The sequence below is a fragment of the Varanus komodoensis genome, unplaced genomic scaffold (assembly GCF_004798865.1).
Source record: "Varanus komodoensis strain SLA01 unplaced genomic scaffold, ASM479886v1 scaffold76, whole genome shotgun sequence".
Taxonomy (NCBI): Eukaryota; Metazoa; Chordata; class Lepidosauria; order Squamata; family Varanidae; genus Varanus; species Varanus komodoensis.
In genome coordinates, this window is record NW_025336429.1 from 2,839,100 (window position 1) to 2,858,423 (window position 19,324).

Below are 19,324 nucleotides of genomic sequence, written 5' to 3' on the forward strand. Positions count from 1 at the left end.
AGACCCGTGGCTCCATTATTAACCTGCCTGCTGGATTCTGCAGCAGCCACAGTTCCGGAACCATCTTCAAGGGTAGCCCCACACAGACTGCATTGCAGTAGTCTAGTCTAGAGTTTACCAGAGCATAGATCACTGAAGCCAGGCTAGCTCAGTCCAGGTAGGGGTGCAGCTGGGCCACCGGCCAAAGGTGGAAGATGGCCCTCAGAGCTACTGAAGCCACCCAAGCCTCAAGTGACAACGGTGGACCAAGGAGTGCCCCCAGGCTACGATCCGGCTCCTTCAGGGGGAGTGTGACCTGAATCTGTGGTAACTGTCCCAGAATGCCCAGTGTCAGTTGCCTCGGGATGATTTAAGTCTTCTAACATGGAGAGCAGCTTCAGACGCGCAGCCACTGACACCAGATCAATCTGCGGCGAGTATCCAGTTCCGACATTCAGTGCTAAACCCTTTGCACTCATGGGCACAACTGCAAGAGCAGCAAGAAGCCAGGACTTGCTTCGAGCAGCCTAGAAGACAAGTTGAAGTGAGCGCTTCAGTCAGCCAGGCTTCCAGGAGCTCCAGTGACTTGCCCCATTCCGGAAAGTTCTTTGCCTTGTTTACGGTTCCCCTTGGGATTGCTGGCTTTCCATTGGGTTAGCGGTCCTTTCCATTGGTGTCGCAACATGACGGATAACGACCGATGGCGAGGAAGCCCCAAATGCGTGTGCTCGTGAATGCCGTGGCCCCTTGCTGGGGTGTTTGTCTTACCCAGTGGCTCAAGGCTTGGAGGGCAGTCAGATTTGTGGGTTGTGGAGGTCGCTTTAAGTGCCTTGAGAGAGTGGCACAAAGACATCAACGGCAGGCAGTTCACTTAATATAATTCTACATGGTATGTTTTGCCCCTGAGAAGGACTGGTAGGCATCAGTCATGGTAAGATACCGTCTTTCCCCGAAAATAAGACACTGTCTTATATTTGTTTTGCCTCACAGAAACACACTAGGTCTTATTTTCGGGGTAGGCCTTTTTTTTATTTTTTAATGTGTACAACAATCCACACTTACTCATGTACAACAGCATGAATACATGTACAATCGGTACATTTGGTATCACTCCACCTGTGACAGGAGCCGGCGCTATAGAGGAAGCATTGGCTCATGCGGCTCTGCTCCCTCCACAGGGAGCGGAGGGAGCAGAGCCGCAGAAGCATGTTTCCTCCACACAGTGCATTAAGTTAAAGTTTAAAAATAAAGTTTAAAAAGGCTCTTTATGTTCCCCACTGGCCCTGGGAATAAACACAGCTAGGTCTTATTTTCGGGGTAGGTCTTGTATTTTAGCAAGTACCAAAAATAGTACTAGGTCTAATTTTCAGGATAGGTCTTATTTTGGGGGAAACACGGTAGTATTAGTTCGAGAAGCGGTGAAGTGTTCAAGTCCTTCACTCCAAGTCTCAAGTCTTTACTGTCAAGTCCCAAGCTGAGTCTGAAGTCATGGCAAGACATTTTCCAGTCAAGTTTCCAGTCTCTTCTCAAGGGCCAATTTTAACAGGAAAAAGGGAGGCGGTGGTGGGGCCTGAGCGGGAGGGTTGTAACCCCCCGTGTTCCCGCCCTCGCCTTGCCTTCTCTTCCCTCTAGAACAACGTCCTCCCTGCTATCCTGTCCCCCCCTTGAAACTCGCTCCCTCCCACCACCTCTGCTGTGCAGAGGTTGCCCCAGGATATCTTGCCGCACGTTGGATGCGGGCAGTAAAGCCGACTCCACGACTGTAAAAACAGTAAAAATCTCAAGTCAAATTGGGGCGCTCGCTCACTACTCCCGAGCTGAGTCTGAGTCACTGAGGCAACCCGAGTTGGACTTGGGAGTGAGTCCCCAGCAGTGCCTGAAGCGTGAGCGTTGGTACAGTGGGCTTTGCCTCTGGCTCTGCCTTTGCCACTTGCCCCTTCGAAGCTGGAAGAAGCAGAAGCGAAGTCAGGGCAAAAGCCCTGCAGGTGGGGAAGTTCAACCTTGTGCAAAGCAGGGGCGAGCCGGACGCCTGGCTTAGGACTCTTATCAGCAGAAATAGCCAATGGTGAGGAGTTGTGGATGCTGTAGACCAGAAGACCTGGAGGACTACAAGCTGCCCACCCCACATGTAAAAGGAGCCATGTTGTGGTTTCTAACCCGTGCGGACTGTCATTCATAACGCAATTTCACCTTTCTCCTGTGCAGATGGTGCTTTTTCCATGAGTTTTCTATTCGAATGGAATGTAATTTTCATCAACCTGCTTAGTTCTGTCACAACCTTGTCATAAGATCTCCCAGACCAATCTAATTAATGCCAGAACATGTTTCTTTGTTCTGGCACTAACATCTAATTAGTGCCAGAACAAAGCTGCAGCAAAAGCATGAAAAGCCACTCACACACCTAGTTTTATTACTTAAAGCTAGCTGCGGAAGAGCCCTGTGAAACTCAAAATCTTGTCACTGACTCAGAATTTGACTCCTTGATTCAGTTATTTATTTTTATACATTTCATTTCTGTACCCGCCCCCCCGCCCCCCCGCTGAAGCTCTCTGGCCAATCTGCAAGACCCTTTGAGGAGCAGCTACAACACCTTGGACTGTTCAGCTTAGAAAAAAGACAAGGAATGATAGAGCTGTTTGAAATTATGGCTGGTGTGGAGAAAGAGAGAGATTTTTCTCCCTCTCCCATAACACTCGAACCCAAACAGGGCATCCCAGAAAGCTGATCACTGCGAGGTTTGGGAAAAATAAAATGAAGGACTTCTTCACACAGTTAAACTATGGAATTTGCTGCCGCCGGTACTGGCCACCACTCTGGATGGCTTTAAAGGCGGACTGGACAAATCCATGAAATACTAACCGTCCTGGTCTTGGGCTACCTCCTTTACCAAAGGCAGCTTGCCTGAATACACCAGTGGCTGAGGAGCTGGGCAGGCCGAGGTATTGTGCCCATCCTGCTGGAGGGATCCTGGTTTGCTACCCTGTGTACGGAGTGCCGAACTGGATGGACCTTGGGTCTGATCCAGCAGGGCTTTTCGGGCGCTCTTAAAACACAACAATTTACAATTGTTGTTAGTCACAAAGTTGTGTCCAACTCATTGTGACCCAGGCTCTCCTGTCCTCCACCATCCCTCGGTGTCCACCCGAGCTCACATCCACTGCCCCAGTGACTCCATCCAGACACCTCATCCTCTGCCGCCCCCTTCTTCTTTTGCCATCTATTGTTCCCAGCATCAGGGTCTTCTCCAGGGGGTCCTTCCTTCTCATTAGGTGGCCAAAGTATTTGAGTTTCATCTTCAGTATCTGGCCTTCTAAAGAGAAGTCAGGGTTGATTTCCTTTAAGATTGACTGGTTTGATCTCTTTGCAATACACAGCTACAAAAATGAAATACAGCCTAAGCTACAGATAGATGCTATTTCAATGAAACAGCAACTGGTCCCTGATAAAAGAGCTTACATCCCATCATATGCCTTCAAATGCTTGAGAGTAGATAGTCTTAGCTTGGTGCAAAAAGTTCACAGTGTTGGTGCCAAGCAGGCTGCAGTGAGGAGATCATGCCATGTGTGGTGTAGTGGTTAAAAGCACAGGACTGGGACTCGGGTTCTAGTCCCCGTTCAGCCATGGGGCCAACTTGGTGACTTTGAGCCAGTCACACACTCAGCCCAACCTGCCTCCCAGGGTGGTTGTTGTGTGGATAAGACTGAGAGCAGGAGAAGAATGAGGGAAGCCACTTTGAATTCTTTAAAAAAAGAAAAAAGGTGACATATAAATCTAATAAATATAGAATGATTGGAGGAGCCCCATCAAGAAGGCCTCCCTTGTGATAGCACTTGAAGGAATGCCTCACATGTTGATGATGGTCCCTGTGTAAGCATGTGGTCCCAAGCCATGTAGGGTTTTATACATTCAACACAGTGTCTTGAATTGGGCTTGGTCAGTTCTGCACTTCTATGCCTGGAGCTTCTGGCTGACACATTAAGCATAAACAGGGCTTCTGAGCAGTCTTCCAAGCCAGCCCCATGTAGAGTACACTGCAGCTGTGGGAAAAGGGAATTTTACTCTGAGTAGGCAGGATGGAAAACAGAGGAACAATTTTGATGCATTCAAAATATGGTGCTGGAGGAGAGCTTTGTGAATACCCTGGATGGACACAAACAGGGGAGTCCTAGATCAAATTAAGTCAGAGCTTTCCTTAGAAGTAGAAATGACAAAACTGAGGTAGTCCTACTTCAGACGCATCATGAGAAGGAAAGACTCCCAGAAGACAGTGATGCTAGGGAGAGTCAAAGGCAGAAGAAGAAGACCAAATACAAGATGGATTGATTCCTTAAAGGAAGCCATGACTTTGAACTTGGAAGAGCTGACTGGATCTGTCAAGAACAGAGCATTTTGGAGGGCTTTCACTCATAGAGTCCCCATCAGTAACTTGATGGCACATAACAGAACAGGCTGGACAGGTGTGGTACCTGTAAGACTTTATTTGTTGGATCTTTTCAAGGCTTCTGGCCTTTTAAACACCTGTGCAACACAGAAAATCTGACTGATTAAGTCTTTTCTGTTACTGGAAAGATCTCACCTGTTTAGATGTCCTGTTTAGAGTACTGTGCACTACTGTTTAAAGTAGTGCACAGCAGAAATTCTACATAAGTAGCTTTGCAAAATGTCACCTTATTAAGCTGCTAGGCTTTATGTAGGCAGGCAGAAGTGCACCAGGAACAGCTTTTGCTCTGCCACTGCTGAAATGTAACCTGTTGAACTCTTGGACCTTGAAAGGGTTGCATAGCAAGCAAAACTCAACAGGAGATGATATGGCTCCTTCCCTCTGAACTCCTAGGCCTTCAGAGAGTTGTGTAACTGGCAAAAATTCAACAGGTGCAGCTTTTGCTCTGCAACTTTATGTGCTGGACTTTCCGCATGCCATGCAACCCTTAAACAGCCAAGAGCGCTGCCAGCAAGCACTAGTAGTTAAGTGTAGTGGTTAGGAGCTCGGGACTCGGAGATCTGGATTCTAGTCCCCACTCAGCCATGGAGCCAACTGGGTAACTTTGGGTCAGTCGCAAATTCTCAGCCGAACCTACCTCACAGGGTTGTTGCTGTGGGGAGAAGATTGAGGGGGGAAGAGGAGGAGGAAAATGATTTGAGTTCCTGGGAAGGAAAAAAGGCGGGACATTAAACAAATAATTGAAATCATCCTGGTAAAGCAAAAGGGCAGGACGGCTAAGTAAAGGTTAAAGTAGTAGAGTACACAGCTACATATTCCTAGAAGGGCTGCTAGGAAAGCGGGCCTCTCTTGTTTGATTCCGGAAGTTGAGAGCGGTCGACCAATCAGGGTGCGGATAAACCTTCGCAGGAAAGAGGTGCGGCAGCAGCCAATCTGCGGTTGAACGCAAGTTAAAAACAAATCTTCACTCGCCGCCGACGGGGCGGGCATGTCCAGCCAATACGGTCGCAGGAGGGGCGGGACTGCCCGAACACCGCCCAATGCGCGTGGAAGGAGGCTGCGTTCCTTTGCGCGGCAGCAGGAGGGCGGCGAGGAGGGGCTCTCGCGGGAGGCCCGCCCCGCTCGCTGCCGGCACCGGGGCGCCCTGGGACCGCCCGCTTGCTCCGAGCGCGGTCCTCCCGGCTGCGCGGGCGCGGCGGAGGCGTGTCGCATCCGTCTCGTCGTCAGGGATGCGGCCCCCCGTCAGCCGGGCTCGCTTGTCTCTCCGCGAGAGGGAAAACAACCTCCCTGCAAGGTCGACCAGGAGAGCGCCTCGCTGAAGCGCGCCCGCGGCGGTGCAGAGCGGCCCGCTCTTCCGAAGGAGACGAGCCCTCTTCACATGCTTTTATACCTATGCGAGCCAAGCCATCCGTCATTGGCCGTCTTGATTTCTCCCCATCCACACGTTGATCTTTCCTTCTGCCTGTCTTTCCTTTGAAGGCAGGGCATGCGAATTTGCCACTTTCCACACTTACCTTAATAAAGGGCGGGCAGGCAGGGCGGGCAGACAAGCGCCTATCCCTCTCTTCCCAGTAAGCGTTGTGTAGCGTTGTGTAGCGCAATTCCAAACAATGCAATTTCAGCTAAAGACTTCCTATCGCGCTAGGACTTCATTCATGCACACCAAAACAACGGTTAATCTCTGTCTACCCACTTCGTCTGTAAGTTGACCACTGGAGGGGTCTCTTGGCTCTTTGGTTAAAGTTGCTCTTTGGGTGGAGGCCTCAGCAAGGTTACAAAGAGTTCAGGCACAGGGAATTGGGCATCTTAGATGTGTGTGACAAAAAATTGCCCCGTTCAGCTGTGTGTGTAATGCAAGGCTACTTGTTGCATGTGCTTGTTGCTGAATGATGCTTTCTTTAAATCTGCACATGGTACAGCTGTCATTTGGTTCATAAATTTAATGTATTTGTGACATACTGCTTTGCTTGATTAAGGTAAAGGTAAAGGTTTCCCCTTGACATTAAGTCCAGTCATGCCCGACTCTAGGGGGCGGTGCTCACCTCCGTTTCCTGGCCGAGGGAGCCAGCGTTTGTCCGCAGACAGTCTCCATGTGTTCATGTGGCCAGCATGACTAAACACCGCAGTGCATGACCTGCCCACCAAAGTGGTACCTTTTTATCTACCTGCCTTTGGATGCTTTCGAACTGCAAGGTGGGCAGGAGCTGGGATGGAGCAACGGGAACTCACTCCATTGTGCACATTCGAACCGGCAACCTTTCGATCTACCAGCACAGCAGCACAGTGGTTTAAACCACTGCGCCACCTGCAGTCCCCTTGCTTGATTAATGAACTAAATTTATTTGTAGGGTGGCTATAGAAAGTCAAAGTAAAAATACGTTGCTTTTGTGTGGCCCAAATTAAGATGTGCTCTTCTGTGTTTCTAATTATTATTTTAAAATCTATTACTCCTTTGTGTTGACCCAATGAGGTTTTTGAACCATTTGCTCTCTTGCATTGGCAAAATTGCTCCCTTTGATGCAGCCACTTTAGATAATAGTATGGCAGTTTCCTGTCCTCATGGCCTATTTAGATATTTACTAAGGTTTTCCTGTCCATTGGGCCAGTCCACAGACACATTTACCAAAGACAAATTCTACAGGGCAAAATTGCTTTTAGGTTGTTTCACACATGTAAAATCAGTGGGTTTGCTGACCCAGTTCCTTAACCATTTCTTAACTTAGTTGTTAGTGTTTAGAACACTTTTCTGGCATTGATGAATTGATGGTCTTGCAGAGTGTTTCTGTATCTGTGCTGCCACATTAGGGTTTTCTGCTTTCTGCATAGCATTTTTCCGTCCGTGGGCTAACATTCCATGCAGATGCCTTGTAGTCCCATACATGCAAGTATGTATAGAACTGCACTGCGGCTGAATGTAGTATTTCATCATGTTTCTTTCACAGAAGAAGAATTTGTGCTAGTTTTGCACTTTACTATTTTCTCAGCCAAGAAATTAAAAGACACTTGCTTCTTGGAAGGAAAGCTATAGCAATCTAGGCAGCATACTAAAAAGCAGAGACATCACCCTGCTGACAAAAGTTTGTATAGTCAAAGCTATGGTTTTCCCAGTTGCAATGTATGGCTGTGAAAGTTGGACCATAAGGAAGGCTGAGCACCGAAGAATTGAGGCCTTTGAACAGTGGTGCTGGAGGAGACTCCTGCGAGTCCCTTGGACCGCAAGGCGATCAAACTGGTCAGTCCTAGAGGAGATCAACCCTGACTGCTCTTTAGAAGGCCAGATACTGAAGATGAAACTCAAATAATTTGGCCAACTAATGGGAAGGAAGGACTCCCTGGAGAAGACCTTGATGCTGGGAACAATTGAAGGCAAAAGGAGAAGGGAACAGCAGAGGTTTAGGTGGCTAGATGGGGTCACTGGGGCAGTGGGTGTGGGCTTGGGTGGACTCCAAGGGATGGTGGAGGACAGGAGAACCTGGAGGAATGTCATCCATGGGGCCTGATAGGTTGGGCATGAATTTGTGACTAAACAACAAATTTTCTCAGGATTGTGAGAATGTAGCCAAACAATACTTTGTCCTCTTTCCAGAGTGACTTAGGATTACAATGAACACTGCACAAGCGAACTCCAGCCTGACTTTAACTGATCAGCTACTAATCAAGAAAACAGTACCAGACACAGCTGTCCTGACAGGCTAGCAGTCTGCAAATGAGGAAAGCTGTGTCCATGGTGGTTCATCCCATATGGGTACACCAACAGGTCTGGATGTGTGGCAGCAAAATAAAAGGCCGTCTTTTTAGCTCTGTCTGTCTGCTGTTCGGGGGCAAGGCAGCTTGGACTCAGAATGGAGTCACAGACCTGAAGCATCTTGCTGGGAAGATGGAGAAGCACAAGGCATCCAGGACCGAGCGCTGTGTGTGGCTGACCCTGTGGGGCAAATTGGACCTTTTGCCACTGGTGGATAAGGGCCAGTGCAAGTGCTGCTTGGATGTCAGTGGAGCAGCTCTTACAGGTGGAAGCCCCAGGCAAGCGAAGCAACGAGGGGCTTATGCAGCTTTTGCCCTGTGGGTCATCTGCTGTTCACTACAGCCCATGGGGGGGGGGGTGTCTGCTGCTAACATGACAACCCACCTGAGGCCCAGCAACCCCTGGAACAGGTCATGGGTTCTTGAGGTAGCTTGTGGCTCACAAACAAGCCAACTTGTGGGGAGCAGTCCAGATTTGCACAACATAACTATGCACTGTGGCTCGTCACCCATGGTGAGTTGTTGATCGCACAAGCCAGTCCACGTCTTTCAGTTGTTCATTATTTCACCATCCCCTCCAACGTCAACAAAAGAGGAGATATTAACTGTTCTCCCACTTTCATGTTTCCTTTTTGCTGCAGTCCCCTGACAGTTTAAAAAAATGCAGAAATGTATCTAAATGTAATGGCTTCCTTTTAACTCAGACTTGCTTTTAAAATGGGATTTTTGGCAAGGACATGTAAATTTCATGGTTGTATATGTCTCTGTCAAAAAAAAAAAAGAAAAGAAAACACTGCTTTCAAATACGGAGTTTTGACAACTCAAAATTCAGTGCAGCCAGAAATAGGTTGTTCACTTTTCTTCTTTCCTGAGCATTTTGAGTGCATTTGGGGAAAATTTTGGTGGAAAGATGTGGAGGACACAAAGCGGACTTAGATCCAAGGAAAAAGAGGATCCTGCTTTTTATCTCAAGCCTTTCTCTTTCACTAGAAAAGATCTCACAGCTTTGCTTTTTGTGGGATGCTTACCATTTTATCATTGTCAAATGAGAAGCAAAGCAACCTGTTAATTTACCTGAAGCCTTGCTTTGTCAGAATCCATGGATGGAACCATGGAGCCTCCTGTAATTTGATAGGAGGCACCATCCAGGACAAACAGAAAGATCAGGACAGTGCATTTGGGACGATCAGAATTGTGTACTTCTGGAAATCCAAATAAAATATTTGCTACGAGTCTGTACTGGCATTTTAATTTTTTTAAACATGGGCAGCAAACCAGTGGCAGCTGCTTCAGTCCTAGTACTTGGGGCCTTTGAAGGAGCTGCCCCGACTGCCACTTTGAGCGGGGGAGGCAGAAGTGGCGGATTGCCACAGCCCCTAAATTAGAGGAGGGATGATGGGTTCTGCCACTGGGAAGGGTGAGGGGGAAGGACTGGCTGTCAGGCGCAAGAGGGGCTGCTCCAGAACAGCTCCACATCGCACAGCTCATTTACAGGGTGGAGTTTTGTGTCCTGCAAATGCAAGCAGAGCGCTTTCTTACTGCGGCTGAGTTAAGAGGGAATGGCGCGTCGGGTTTGCACTCATCCGCGGACAGACGACCCCTGCCGCTTCGGAGCAAAGGCCAGCTGCTCCGGCGTTGTGTTCACACCATGCTCCCCAGCAACTGGTATGCATCCTGCCTCTAATCCCGGGGATTGAGAGAGAGAGAGAGAATCAGTAAGGAAGAAAATAAGAAATGGGCTCCATCAGAGCAAAGGTCTGTCTGGTCCCACATCATGTTCATTCGGCGGCCAGAGAGGTGCTGCTGCAAAACGCATAAGGAGCACATGAGTGCAACACGACCTTTCCACCCACGTTCCCCAGCAACGGGTGTGCATCAGCTTATTGAGCGTGGCCATGATGAGGAATAGCGATAGGCGCCCTTCTCCCGTCCCCTTTCGAAGCCATCCAGACCCACGGCCCCCGCTGCGCCTCGCGCCCCGGTGTGATCGTGCGCAGCGCGAAGAAGCCCTGGCCCGGCTTTGCCCGCTCCGCGCATCGCGGGGCTGCGAAAGCCGCGGCCCAACGCGCCCCGTGTCGACTCGGCGGCTCTTCTCCCCACGGGGGAGGCTCTACAGGGTTAAATCCACGGAGCCCCGCTCGCCTAGAGAGCCCGAGAAAGAAAGAAGCCCTTGGGCGGCGTGAGTGGCCCAGCGGGACAGCGCCTTCCTGGTGGAGCGGGGCAAGAGACGCCCCTGCGCGCATCCGCGGGGAGCCGGCGTGGTAGGCGGGCGCAAGCCCTTCTCCGCGCTGCCCCGACGCCTCTCCCGGGGGGAGCAGCGTGAGCTGTGCAAGCGGGGGGCGCGCAGGGCGCTGCGCAGGTCGCCGAGAGGCGCCGGTCAGCAGTGCCCCCGGCCGGAGCCGCCCCTCCGCCCCTGCCCGTCCTCCTCTTCCTCGGAAGCAAGCGGAGAAGCGGACCGTGGTCGCTCTCGGCTTGCCTTGCTCCTAAAAGGAGCAGCTCGTGCGCTGAGTGGGGGCTTTTCTTGGGTGCATTTCTATGGCGCGGGGGACAGGTCTTGCGCAACCCAGGCTGCGCAGCTGTTCCGTGCGATTCTCTCCGCACCGTTCGCACGTTCACGGGTTGGCGCCGGCCCTCCCTGTTTGCCCTCCCGCCCCCTGAGATCGGCAGCAGAAGCCCTCCTCCGAGAACCCTCTGTGAAAGATACTAGGAGACGGAGTACCCGGAGGAGGGCCTTCTCTGCGGTGGCTCCCCAACTGTGGAATGCGCTCCTCTTTGGCGCCGTCATTATATGTTTTTCGTCGCCAGGTTAAGACCTTATTATTTAATCAATATTTTAACAAGTTTTAATATTGAATTTTGTTGTTGTTGTTAGACGCGAAGTCATGTCCAACCCATCGCGACCCCATGGACAACGCTCCTCCAGGCCCTCCTGTCCACCTTCCCCTGGACTCCACTCACGCTCACACCGACTGCTTCAGTGACTCCATCCAGCCACCTCATCCTCTGCCGCCCCCTTCTTCTTTTGCCATCCATTGTTCCCAGCATCAGGCTCTTCTCCAGAGAGTCCTTCCTTCCTTCTCATTAGGTGGCCAAAGTATTTGAGTTTCATCTTCAGTATCTGGCCTTCGAAATAGCAGTCAGGGTTGATCTCCTCTAGGACTGACTGGTTTGATTTCCTTGCAGTCCAAGGGACTCGCAGGAGTCTCCTCCAGCACCACAATTCAAAGGCCTCAATCCTTCGGCGCTCAGCCTTCCCTATGGTCCAGCTTTCACAGCCATACATTGTAACTGGGAAAACCACAGCCTTGACTATACCATTGGGGAGTATAGAAATGGTATAATAATGAAAGAAAGAGATACTGCCTCATTCCCCAGAACCCCAAATTTGTTAATTCTTAGTTATTTTTGCTTGTGAGCAAGGCCGATGTGGTTATGTTTTTCTAACATTCTCTCCCTACATCTTACTGTGTCTGTCTCTCCCACAGGGACACAAACTCTTGTGTGAGATCAACAGTTGCTTATCTGAACATCCTGAATTATTGGTAGCATTACCCATAAGACCCTGGAAGATGAACCTGCAGACCTGACATTGCCCCATGTTTGCAGCAAAGGAGAGATTTCCACAAACAAAAGGCTAGGCCAGCTCTGCCCTAGAACGAAATGGCTGTCAAGCAAACCAACCTTGACATCCAGTTACAGGCCTCCCAGGATCATGGGCTGCAGCAACAGATAAAAATGGAGGACGACCAAGAAGATGGGGACAGAGTGCCCAAAGGTCCTCGGCTCATCCAGGCCGGGAGCTTGACGGACATTTTGGGATGGGTCACACCAGAGCATGTGAAACAGGAGCCCGATGAGGAGGTGCCCGAGTCCTGGGGATCCCACGGCCAGGAGCCCCTGAAGCTTGTCTGGTCCCCCCATTTGGGATGGGGGAACCCCCAGCAACTGGAGGAGTTCGTGCTGCGGCAACGAGGAGGGAAGAGACAAGAACAGCAGGTGAATTCAGGAAGTGGTGGGTGTTGCCTACAGCCAGAATTCATTTGTAATAATGTATTAATTTGTTTGTAATAATTAAATTTATTAATTGATTTGTAATAATTAAATTTATTAATTCATTTTAATAATTTGTTGTAATAGATTTGTTAATTCATTTTAATAATAGTTTTAATAGTTAATTTTAATGATTGATTTAATAATTAATTAAATTAATTAATGTCTGCAGTGGGCTCTGTCAGGCTTCTGGGACGACAGGGTCCCCAATGCACCATTGCAGGAAAAGGCCCCGGGGCAGCACCTGCTGAGGTCCCCATGGCTCTGGAGCAGACCGCCCTCCAGGTTTTCAAGGGGCTTTGATCAAGACATCCTCAGTGGGTCTCGTCCCACAGGGGGTGTACTTCCTTGCCACCCTGGCCCCCAGTTGCTCTGACTCCTTGTTCTCTTTCTCAACATGGCTACCACTCGCTCGCTCGATGAGCCACAGACCAGAAATGAGGGGATCACGGCATCTGAGCGAGATGTGTGTGAGCAAGAAGGTTGTGGTGGCACAGAGGAGGGCCCCTCCTGCAGTGTGGCCCTCAAGCAAGAGCCCGGCCAAGTCTTCCCTTGACACTGGCTCTGGTGAGCTGCCACCCAGGCCATGGTAGAAAGGCAGGATGCAGAGATCATAGCAAATCAGAGACTCTACTGCACGTGTGAACCAGGCCCTTTTCATCGTCTACAGGTGCCGGTTGGGTTTGAGGAGATGGATGTCCATTCCCCAGAAGATGATCACACCCTGCTGGCCAGGTGGCACCACCTCCACAGGGAGCCTGGACAAGGACTGGAGAGGGAGGTTGGTTCACTCGGTAAGCTTTTGATTGACCCCGAGACAAGGCAGAAAAATTGTCCGATTCCATATTCTAGCTGTCTTGGCAAATCTTATCCTACTCTTCCAACACCATCATTCCTGCTCTATGAAAGAGCAAACTTGGTTAGCTCAGCCCCTGTCCTTTGATTTCCTCATTATGATGCACTTCTTTTCTCTGTCATATAAGGTTGTAATGTCTCCCCTGAAGCTCAGTTACTAGCAGCTTGAGCTTTAAACTAAAGTATGGTTGTGTATTTCCCCCACTATGAAAATTCCTAGAATATTTCTTTTACAAAGGCCCCTGGGTATCCATTCCTTTTGCAGGGATGCGTGTTCCCAGAAAAGTCTGGGGAGGGGTATGATATTCCGGATATTTGAAAACCTAATTATTCTACTTTACATGTGCTTTCTAAGTGCCTCTAAGTGCCACTAAAGCACTTCATAAAAGTGCTTTTTATGAAAGTGTTTTGATTTTGGCTGTGCTCTGGCTTCAGTTTAGCGTGTTTTTATTGCAATGTGGTTTGTTCCAATTACAGTGTGATAAGCTTTATAAGAAGTGGTATATAAATAATTTCAAATAACTATATCAACAGCTCTTCAGACTTCAGAGCCCCTTGAAGAGTTCCGTGCACTGGAAAAGAAAGAGACATTAGAATCAGAGGAAAAGTGAAACCAAACCCAAGTGGGGGGTTTTAAATAGGATTTACTATTAGAACTGTGATGTAGAACCTCACAAATTCAATTATCCAGACAGTCATGTCCACTTTTCCCCTGTGGCTGATGTTTTCCAACTTTGGCATGTTTTTCCCCATCCTAAAAGGAGAAAATGCTGCTTCGTAGTTTCTAGCTGTTAGGCTAAAATATGCTGGCTTTTTTAATATTTTAGCCTCACACTTGTCAGCAAGTGCTGAAATATGGCTCGTAAGAGCTTCTTTGAAATCGAATTTGGCCTAATGGGCTGGAAAGTGTTCAGCTCCCCAGTTAGTTTAGTTAAAGGGCTTCCCCACACACACATACCCCTTCCTTTCTTCTTGGAAACAGATAGTTCCATCACTCCGATGCACAATTTCCGGAAGACGAACCGCCGTGGCACCAACTGGTCATATGCCGAAGTCGTCGACCTCTTGGATATCTGGGGGGAGCAAAGAATTCAGCAGGTGCTTCAGAGTAGCCACCGGAACATGGACACCTTCCAGGTCATCGCGAACGAGATGGGCAAGAGAGGGCACGAGCGGACGGCGCAGGAATGTCGTACCAAGACGAAAACGATGCGGCGGGATTACAAGAAGGTGAAAGAGAGCCACTCCATTGGGAAGCGCAATGTCACGTGCCCCTTTTATGACCAGTTGGATCGCATTTTGGATTCTGGCATGTCCCGCCACCCTGGGAGGATGCCAAATTTCGTGCTCCAGGAGGAGACAGAAGGACCTGATGCTTCAGTGGGGGCCTCAGAGGATAGGGGCCTCCGCAAAGATTCAGGGGGCTACCTCAAGCCCCAGCACCTCTCTGACCTGGCTGCTCAGTTTTCCACTGAACTCATGGATTCGGCAGATTGTCCTTCCACACGGTTCAAGATGGAGAGGACTTCTGAGGCACCGATGGGCATCCCTCGGCTGGCTGTGCGTAGGTACCCCGTTGGTGTGGTTCCAGAGAGGGCCCATTTTTCATTCTCCCCTTGTAAAGAGAGAATTTAATTGGTTTGCAGAGAAAGGCTTGAGTTTGTGGGTCAGCCAGGGGGCACGGGCTGTGGGCCGGCAACCTTTGTTCAACTGGGGCCCAGCCTGAGTGAGCCAACGTGCTGGCCAAAGGCAGAGCTAGAAACTTCTGGGAAATTCCTCTCCACCTAACCTACCTCACAGGGTTGTTGTTTGTTTGTTTATTAAATTTCTGTTGTGGGGATAAGATTGAGAGAAGGAAGCTGATGCTTTGTAAGCCACTTGGAGGGCTTTAAGAAAGGAAAAGGCGGGATATAAATCTAATAAACCAACCAACAAATTTATCTCACCACTACTGTCTTCTAGGGAGGCACAGTGGGGGGTGCATCTCGGGGCCTGAGCTTGTTCCTGAGCATGCCTCCCCTTGGTGCCAACCATGACCTGCTCCGTCTCTGGCTGGAGGTGCCATTCATGTACCCGTTTGACAGCTGCTGAATGTAGATGAGAGCTTTTTCCCTCCGTGAAAGATGGGCCAGGCCAGGGAAGGAAGCTGCAGAAGGTTCAGTGCTACATCCTTGTGAGCAGATGCAATTTTCATGAAGGCTGTGTGGGGAATCCACTGGATTCCCCAGGTTTGGCTCCCTGGATTCAGGCCCTCTTTGTCACACTGTGAGCCCAAGATCATGGAGTGAGGGCCCGGTGTTCGCACAGCAGGAATTGAGTCTCACAGAACCACTGCACGCACGGCACCCGCCTTGTGCTGGTTGCTGGTTGTACACCCTTTTTTCCACAGGCTTCCTTTCAACTCGGCTCGCTTTCTGAGACTGAGCTGAGCTGCAGAGGAAGCTCGGCGAGTTTCACCCCAAGCCTCATTTGCAGGTTTCCCCCTTATCAGGCCTGCAGAAAGTTGGATCGGGCTGTTCCCAGAATGCCCCACTGGGCAAGTCCCTGCCCTGCAGACGTGTAGAGGCAGGACCTGTGTCCACACGTACCTCTCGGCAGGAATGCTTCCAATATAAACCAGTAACCATGGGATTTGGGGTGGGGGGTCATACCGACCCTCTCCCCCTGTGGTCCTTCCCACTGCTGTTGGGCAACCTTCAAGAGTTTCTCTGAAATAGAACTCAGCCCTTGGGCTGAAAAAGATTTTGTCAGCCCTGATATACTCATAAATGAATGCATTTCTCTTGGGCCTTTTTTTTAAGAAGCTGACTGTCTTCCTAGCAACCTGCCATCAGCCCCTTCCAGCATCCCCGGTAGTCCAGCCCCCACCGGATCCACAGCAGGTAAAGGGATGAATCCTACCCTGGATGGGATTAAACCTCTCTTTTTCTTGCTTAGCTACTCTCTGTCTCCTGAGCAGCATGCAGTGGCGTCATTCCACAATCCCCAAAAGCACTAGGAGAAGTGCCCTGAGTGACTTTCTGTGCATTGGCAAAACTCCTTGCAGAAAGAGAACTTTCCCTGTGTTCTCCTCTTGCACATGGTTGAGAATCTGGTTTCTGCTGGTGCAATGTGTCATTTGTGCTAACGAAATGATGCAGGTGGATGCTTTCCTGCACTGAGCAGGGGGTTGGGCTTGATGACCTTAGTGGTCCCTCCAACTTTACTGTTCCAGGAGGCTGTGACTTCCCGGGGTATCTCCCCTTACACAAAGGGCTTGTACTCCTCTTCTTGCCCTTCATGCTGCACTTATTCAGATCTGAATTAAATATTGCAGAGTTTATTTATTTACTTGACTCCTATACCACCTAACGGCTGACGCTCTCTGGGAGGTTTACAACAATCCATTAAAATACTCCACATTATAAAAATGGAAGAAGTTGCCGTAGAGAAATTTCAACCCACATTTAACATGCATATACAATTCCAGTAGCTTAAACAAGATACAGCCTGATTGGACCTGTTTAAGCATCTGACAAACCCCGAATAAATTCATTAAATGGCCCATGGTAGAGGAAGGTCTTGCCATGGTGCTGAAAAGATAGTAAGGTTGGCTCCAGGCGGGCCTCAGTGGGGAGCTTGTTCCAGAAAGGGGGGAAGGCAGAGGATGAGGTGAACGAGGAAAGCACTGTTCTAACTAAGTACTGCAAAGGTCCAAGGCATTCCATCTAAACGTGTAATAATATGTTTACAGCCTTGCCTGCCATGTTCTTAAAAAATGTTGCTGGTTTGCTTTTTTTCAATCCCTTTGGCCTGTTTCATGCCAGATCTAACACCCTTAAAAGGGAAGTGGGGGGAATAACGGAGGAGGGGGGGCTATCAAAAGCTACTTGTTCTAATGGCTGAGTCCCACCTCCATGATCAAAGGCATGCTGCTGGGGAACATGGGTGCCATTGCTTTCCAGCCCTGCTTGGGGGCACCTGGTTGGCCGCTGTGAGAACAGCATGCTGGATCAGATGGACCTGTGACCTGATCCAGTAGGGCTCTTTTTAGGGTCTGGGCCTTCCAGGTGGCCACCCCCCCTTCCCTTGGCCCCACCTACCCCTCAAACCGCTAGTGGTTTGATAAACTCCCAACTCTTTCCCCCCATTCTCAGAGCTTGGAATTCCTTTCTTAAGGCCTAATAGTGGAATAAAAGGCCTTTTGTGGAAATAAAAGCTCAGAGTTATTTCTTTGGTAATTTGATTCCACCCCTTTTGCCTTTGGCCCTTCCTCCCAATGCAGTGCAGCCCCCTCAATTTGACCCTTGGCCTGAAGGACGTTACCCGCCCCGAGTATGGAAAAGTTTAGTTCATCCCTATAGGATTAACGTTTTGGTGGGAATCCCTCGCAGTGTCTCAGTTCCCTCGTTCTTCTTTCTCTCCCCACACTGGTTCGCTTTCAGATGTGCATGTAAGCCCTTCGCACAGTCCGTTGCCTGGCCCGATGGGCCTCTCGGCCGCCGAACGTCTCGCCAACCTCCGGAATCGGCACAAAAAGACCCGGAACAATCTGGCCCTGGAACTGGCAAGAGCGGCAGACCTGAGGGTTCAGACAGCTACGGACAGGATCCTGTCTGCCCTCGAGAGTTACGCCAAGACGGACCTGGAAGAGCGCGAGAAAGACCGCGTGGGGACCGGGCAAATCATCGCCATCATGCACCGCCAGACAGAACTGTTGGAGCTGCTGATTCGGCAGCAGGCCTCTGCCCCGGCGGCCCTCTCTCCGGCCCCCTCTCGGCATGCGCGGCCTCCGCGGATCGGGCAGGCGAACCACCGGCCTGCAGGCCCTTCCTCTTCTCACCTGGGCGTTCCCAGGAGGCCTTTGACCCCCAGGGCCCGCAGCAGGAGGAGGCCTCAAAACTTCGGTCCCTGACCGCCCCTTGTGCACGGGTCGCTTGCCGTTTGAGGAGTCGTGCGCGCTCTTTTTTTATTCAGGGTGTCAACACGTTTGGAGTCATCCCTCCAAGTCGAAAATGCAGCTTGTTCTTTTCTATGTTTCTTTAACGATCTCTAAAAGGCCTCACTTTTAACATCTACCGAAGTCAGAAAAGTCTTTCTGAAGTCTTTGTTGCTAATTGGTTCCGTTTTTGCCAGCTTACACTGAAATGCTTCCTTATTTCTTTTCCTTTTAAGAAAAATTCTTCCTTGTCATGTCCTGACATTTTAGCAGATTCAGTGTCTGTTTTGTTTTTTACCAAGAACCTGCAGGTCACCATCAGTATGACAGCTACGATTTTGAAGTGGTGAGCTTGGCCTTGGGTGGTGGCAGAGCCCCAGAACCTATTTTTCATTGCTTGACCTCAGAATATATTAGAGAAGAAGCACAATGTGAAGACCCAAAGCCCTTTCCTAAGCATCCAAGGCTGTTGAAGGTATTGGTTTACTGGTCAGAACAGGTGGCTTTTTGGTTGGTGTGAACCTGGTACCTTTTTTGTGTTTGTTTGTTTGCTTTTGTGAGTGGCTGACACACATCTGTGTTCCCTTTGTGAGATATTCCCAGACAACTGTCAAGTCTGGGCCCCAAACCAGAGAGGGAGCTGAATCCAGTGCTGTTTCCTCAGCCTACAATCATTGTAAGAGCTGATTTTTCTAAAAAAAGAAAGCTTAAAAACACATCGCTTTTTAAAAGCTGTCAATGGGGTTGGAGCTGTTGCTAGGCCTGGGCTGGAGGGGTACAGCTTGGACTCATGGCAGGGGGTGATTTTCAAGGGGGAATGCAGTGGGAGAGAATCCTAATCCAAATCCTAACCTTTCCCACATGCTGGATCACCTCCAGTCTCCCCCCCCCTTTTTTTTTTGCATTTAGGGAAAAATCCACCTTTTGGTGGAGCCAATGGTGGCTGCCATTTTTCTCCAAGAGGGAGAGAAGAAATTCATTGGAACTGAAAAAAGACTATTGATTTGAGGTGATCTGTGACAGGTTGCATGCTAATTAAAGGGTTTATTTTGTCAAAAGTGAACTGGAAAGAGAAATGAGCTGGCCAGCTTTGCCTGTTGTGGACTATAAATAAATCCAAGCAATTATTTCTGAATCTGCAAATATTGATATAAAGGATGACTAAACGCTGATGGTATATTGTGATGCTCATCAGATATGATGTTGGGCCAGCCCCCTGCAGTAAACTAATGACTGGATGCTCCCAGGCAGAGGCTGAGACCAACTGTAAGCTTTTAGAGCAAATGCAGAGTGTTTCATAGGTTCTGGGTCACATGTACGCATCAGCAGGGCAGGTG

General features: G+C 49.6%; 1 protein-coding gene across 2 annotated transcripts; it reads left to right on the top strand.

Annotated features, from left to right (window-relative positions):
- Positions 1-10,934: 10,934 nt before the first annotated feature.
- Positions 10,935-19,122, top strand: LOC123035101. Of its 2 annotated transcripts, none has more exons than XM_044452977.1 (7): positions 10,935-10,969; positions 11,650-12,160; positions 12,885-13,008; positions 14,052-14,633; positions 15,871-15,951; positions 17,494-18,809; positions 18,897-19,122. In XM_044452977.1, exons 2-6 carry the CDS (start codon positions 11,825-11,827, stop codon positions 17,961-17,963), a joined length of 1,593 nt encoding a protein of 530 aa, XP_044308912.1. In that variant the 5' UTR covers positions 10,935-10,969; positions 11,650-11,824; the 3' UTR covers positions 17,964-18,809; positions 18,897-19,122. The 2 variants fall into 2 exon arrangements, with proteins under 2 accessions (XP_044308912.1, XP_044308913.1); XM_044452978.1 differs by having other exon boundaries at positions 15,874-15,951.
- Positions 19,123-19,324: the final 202 nt, after the last annotated feature.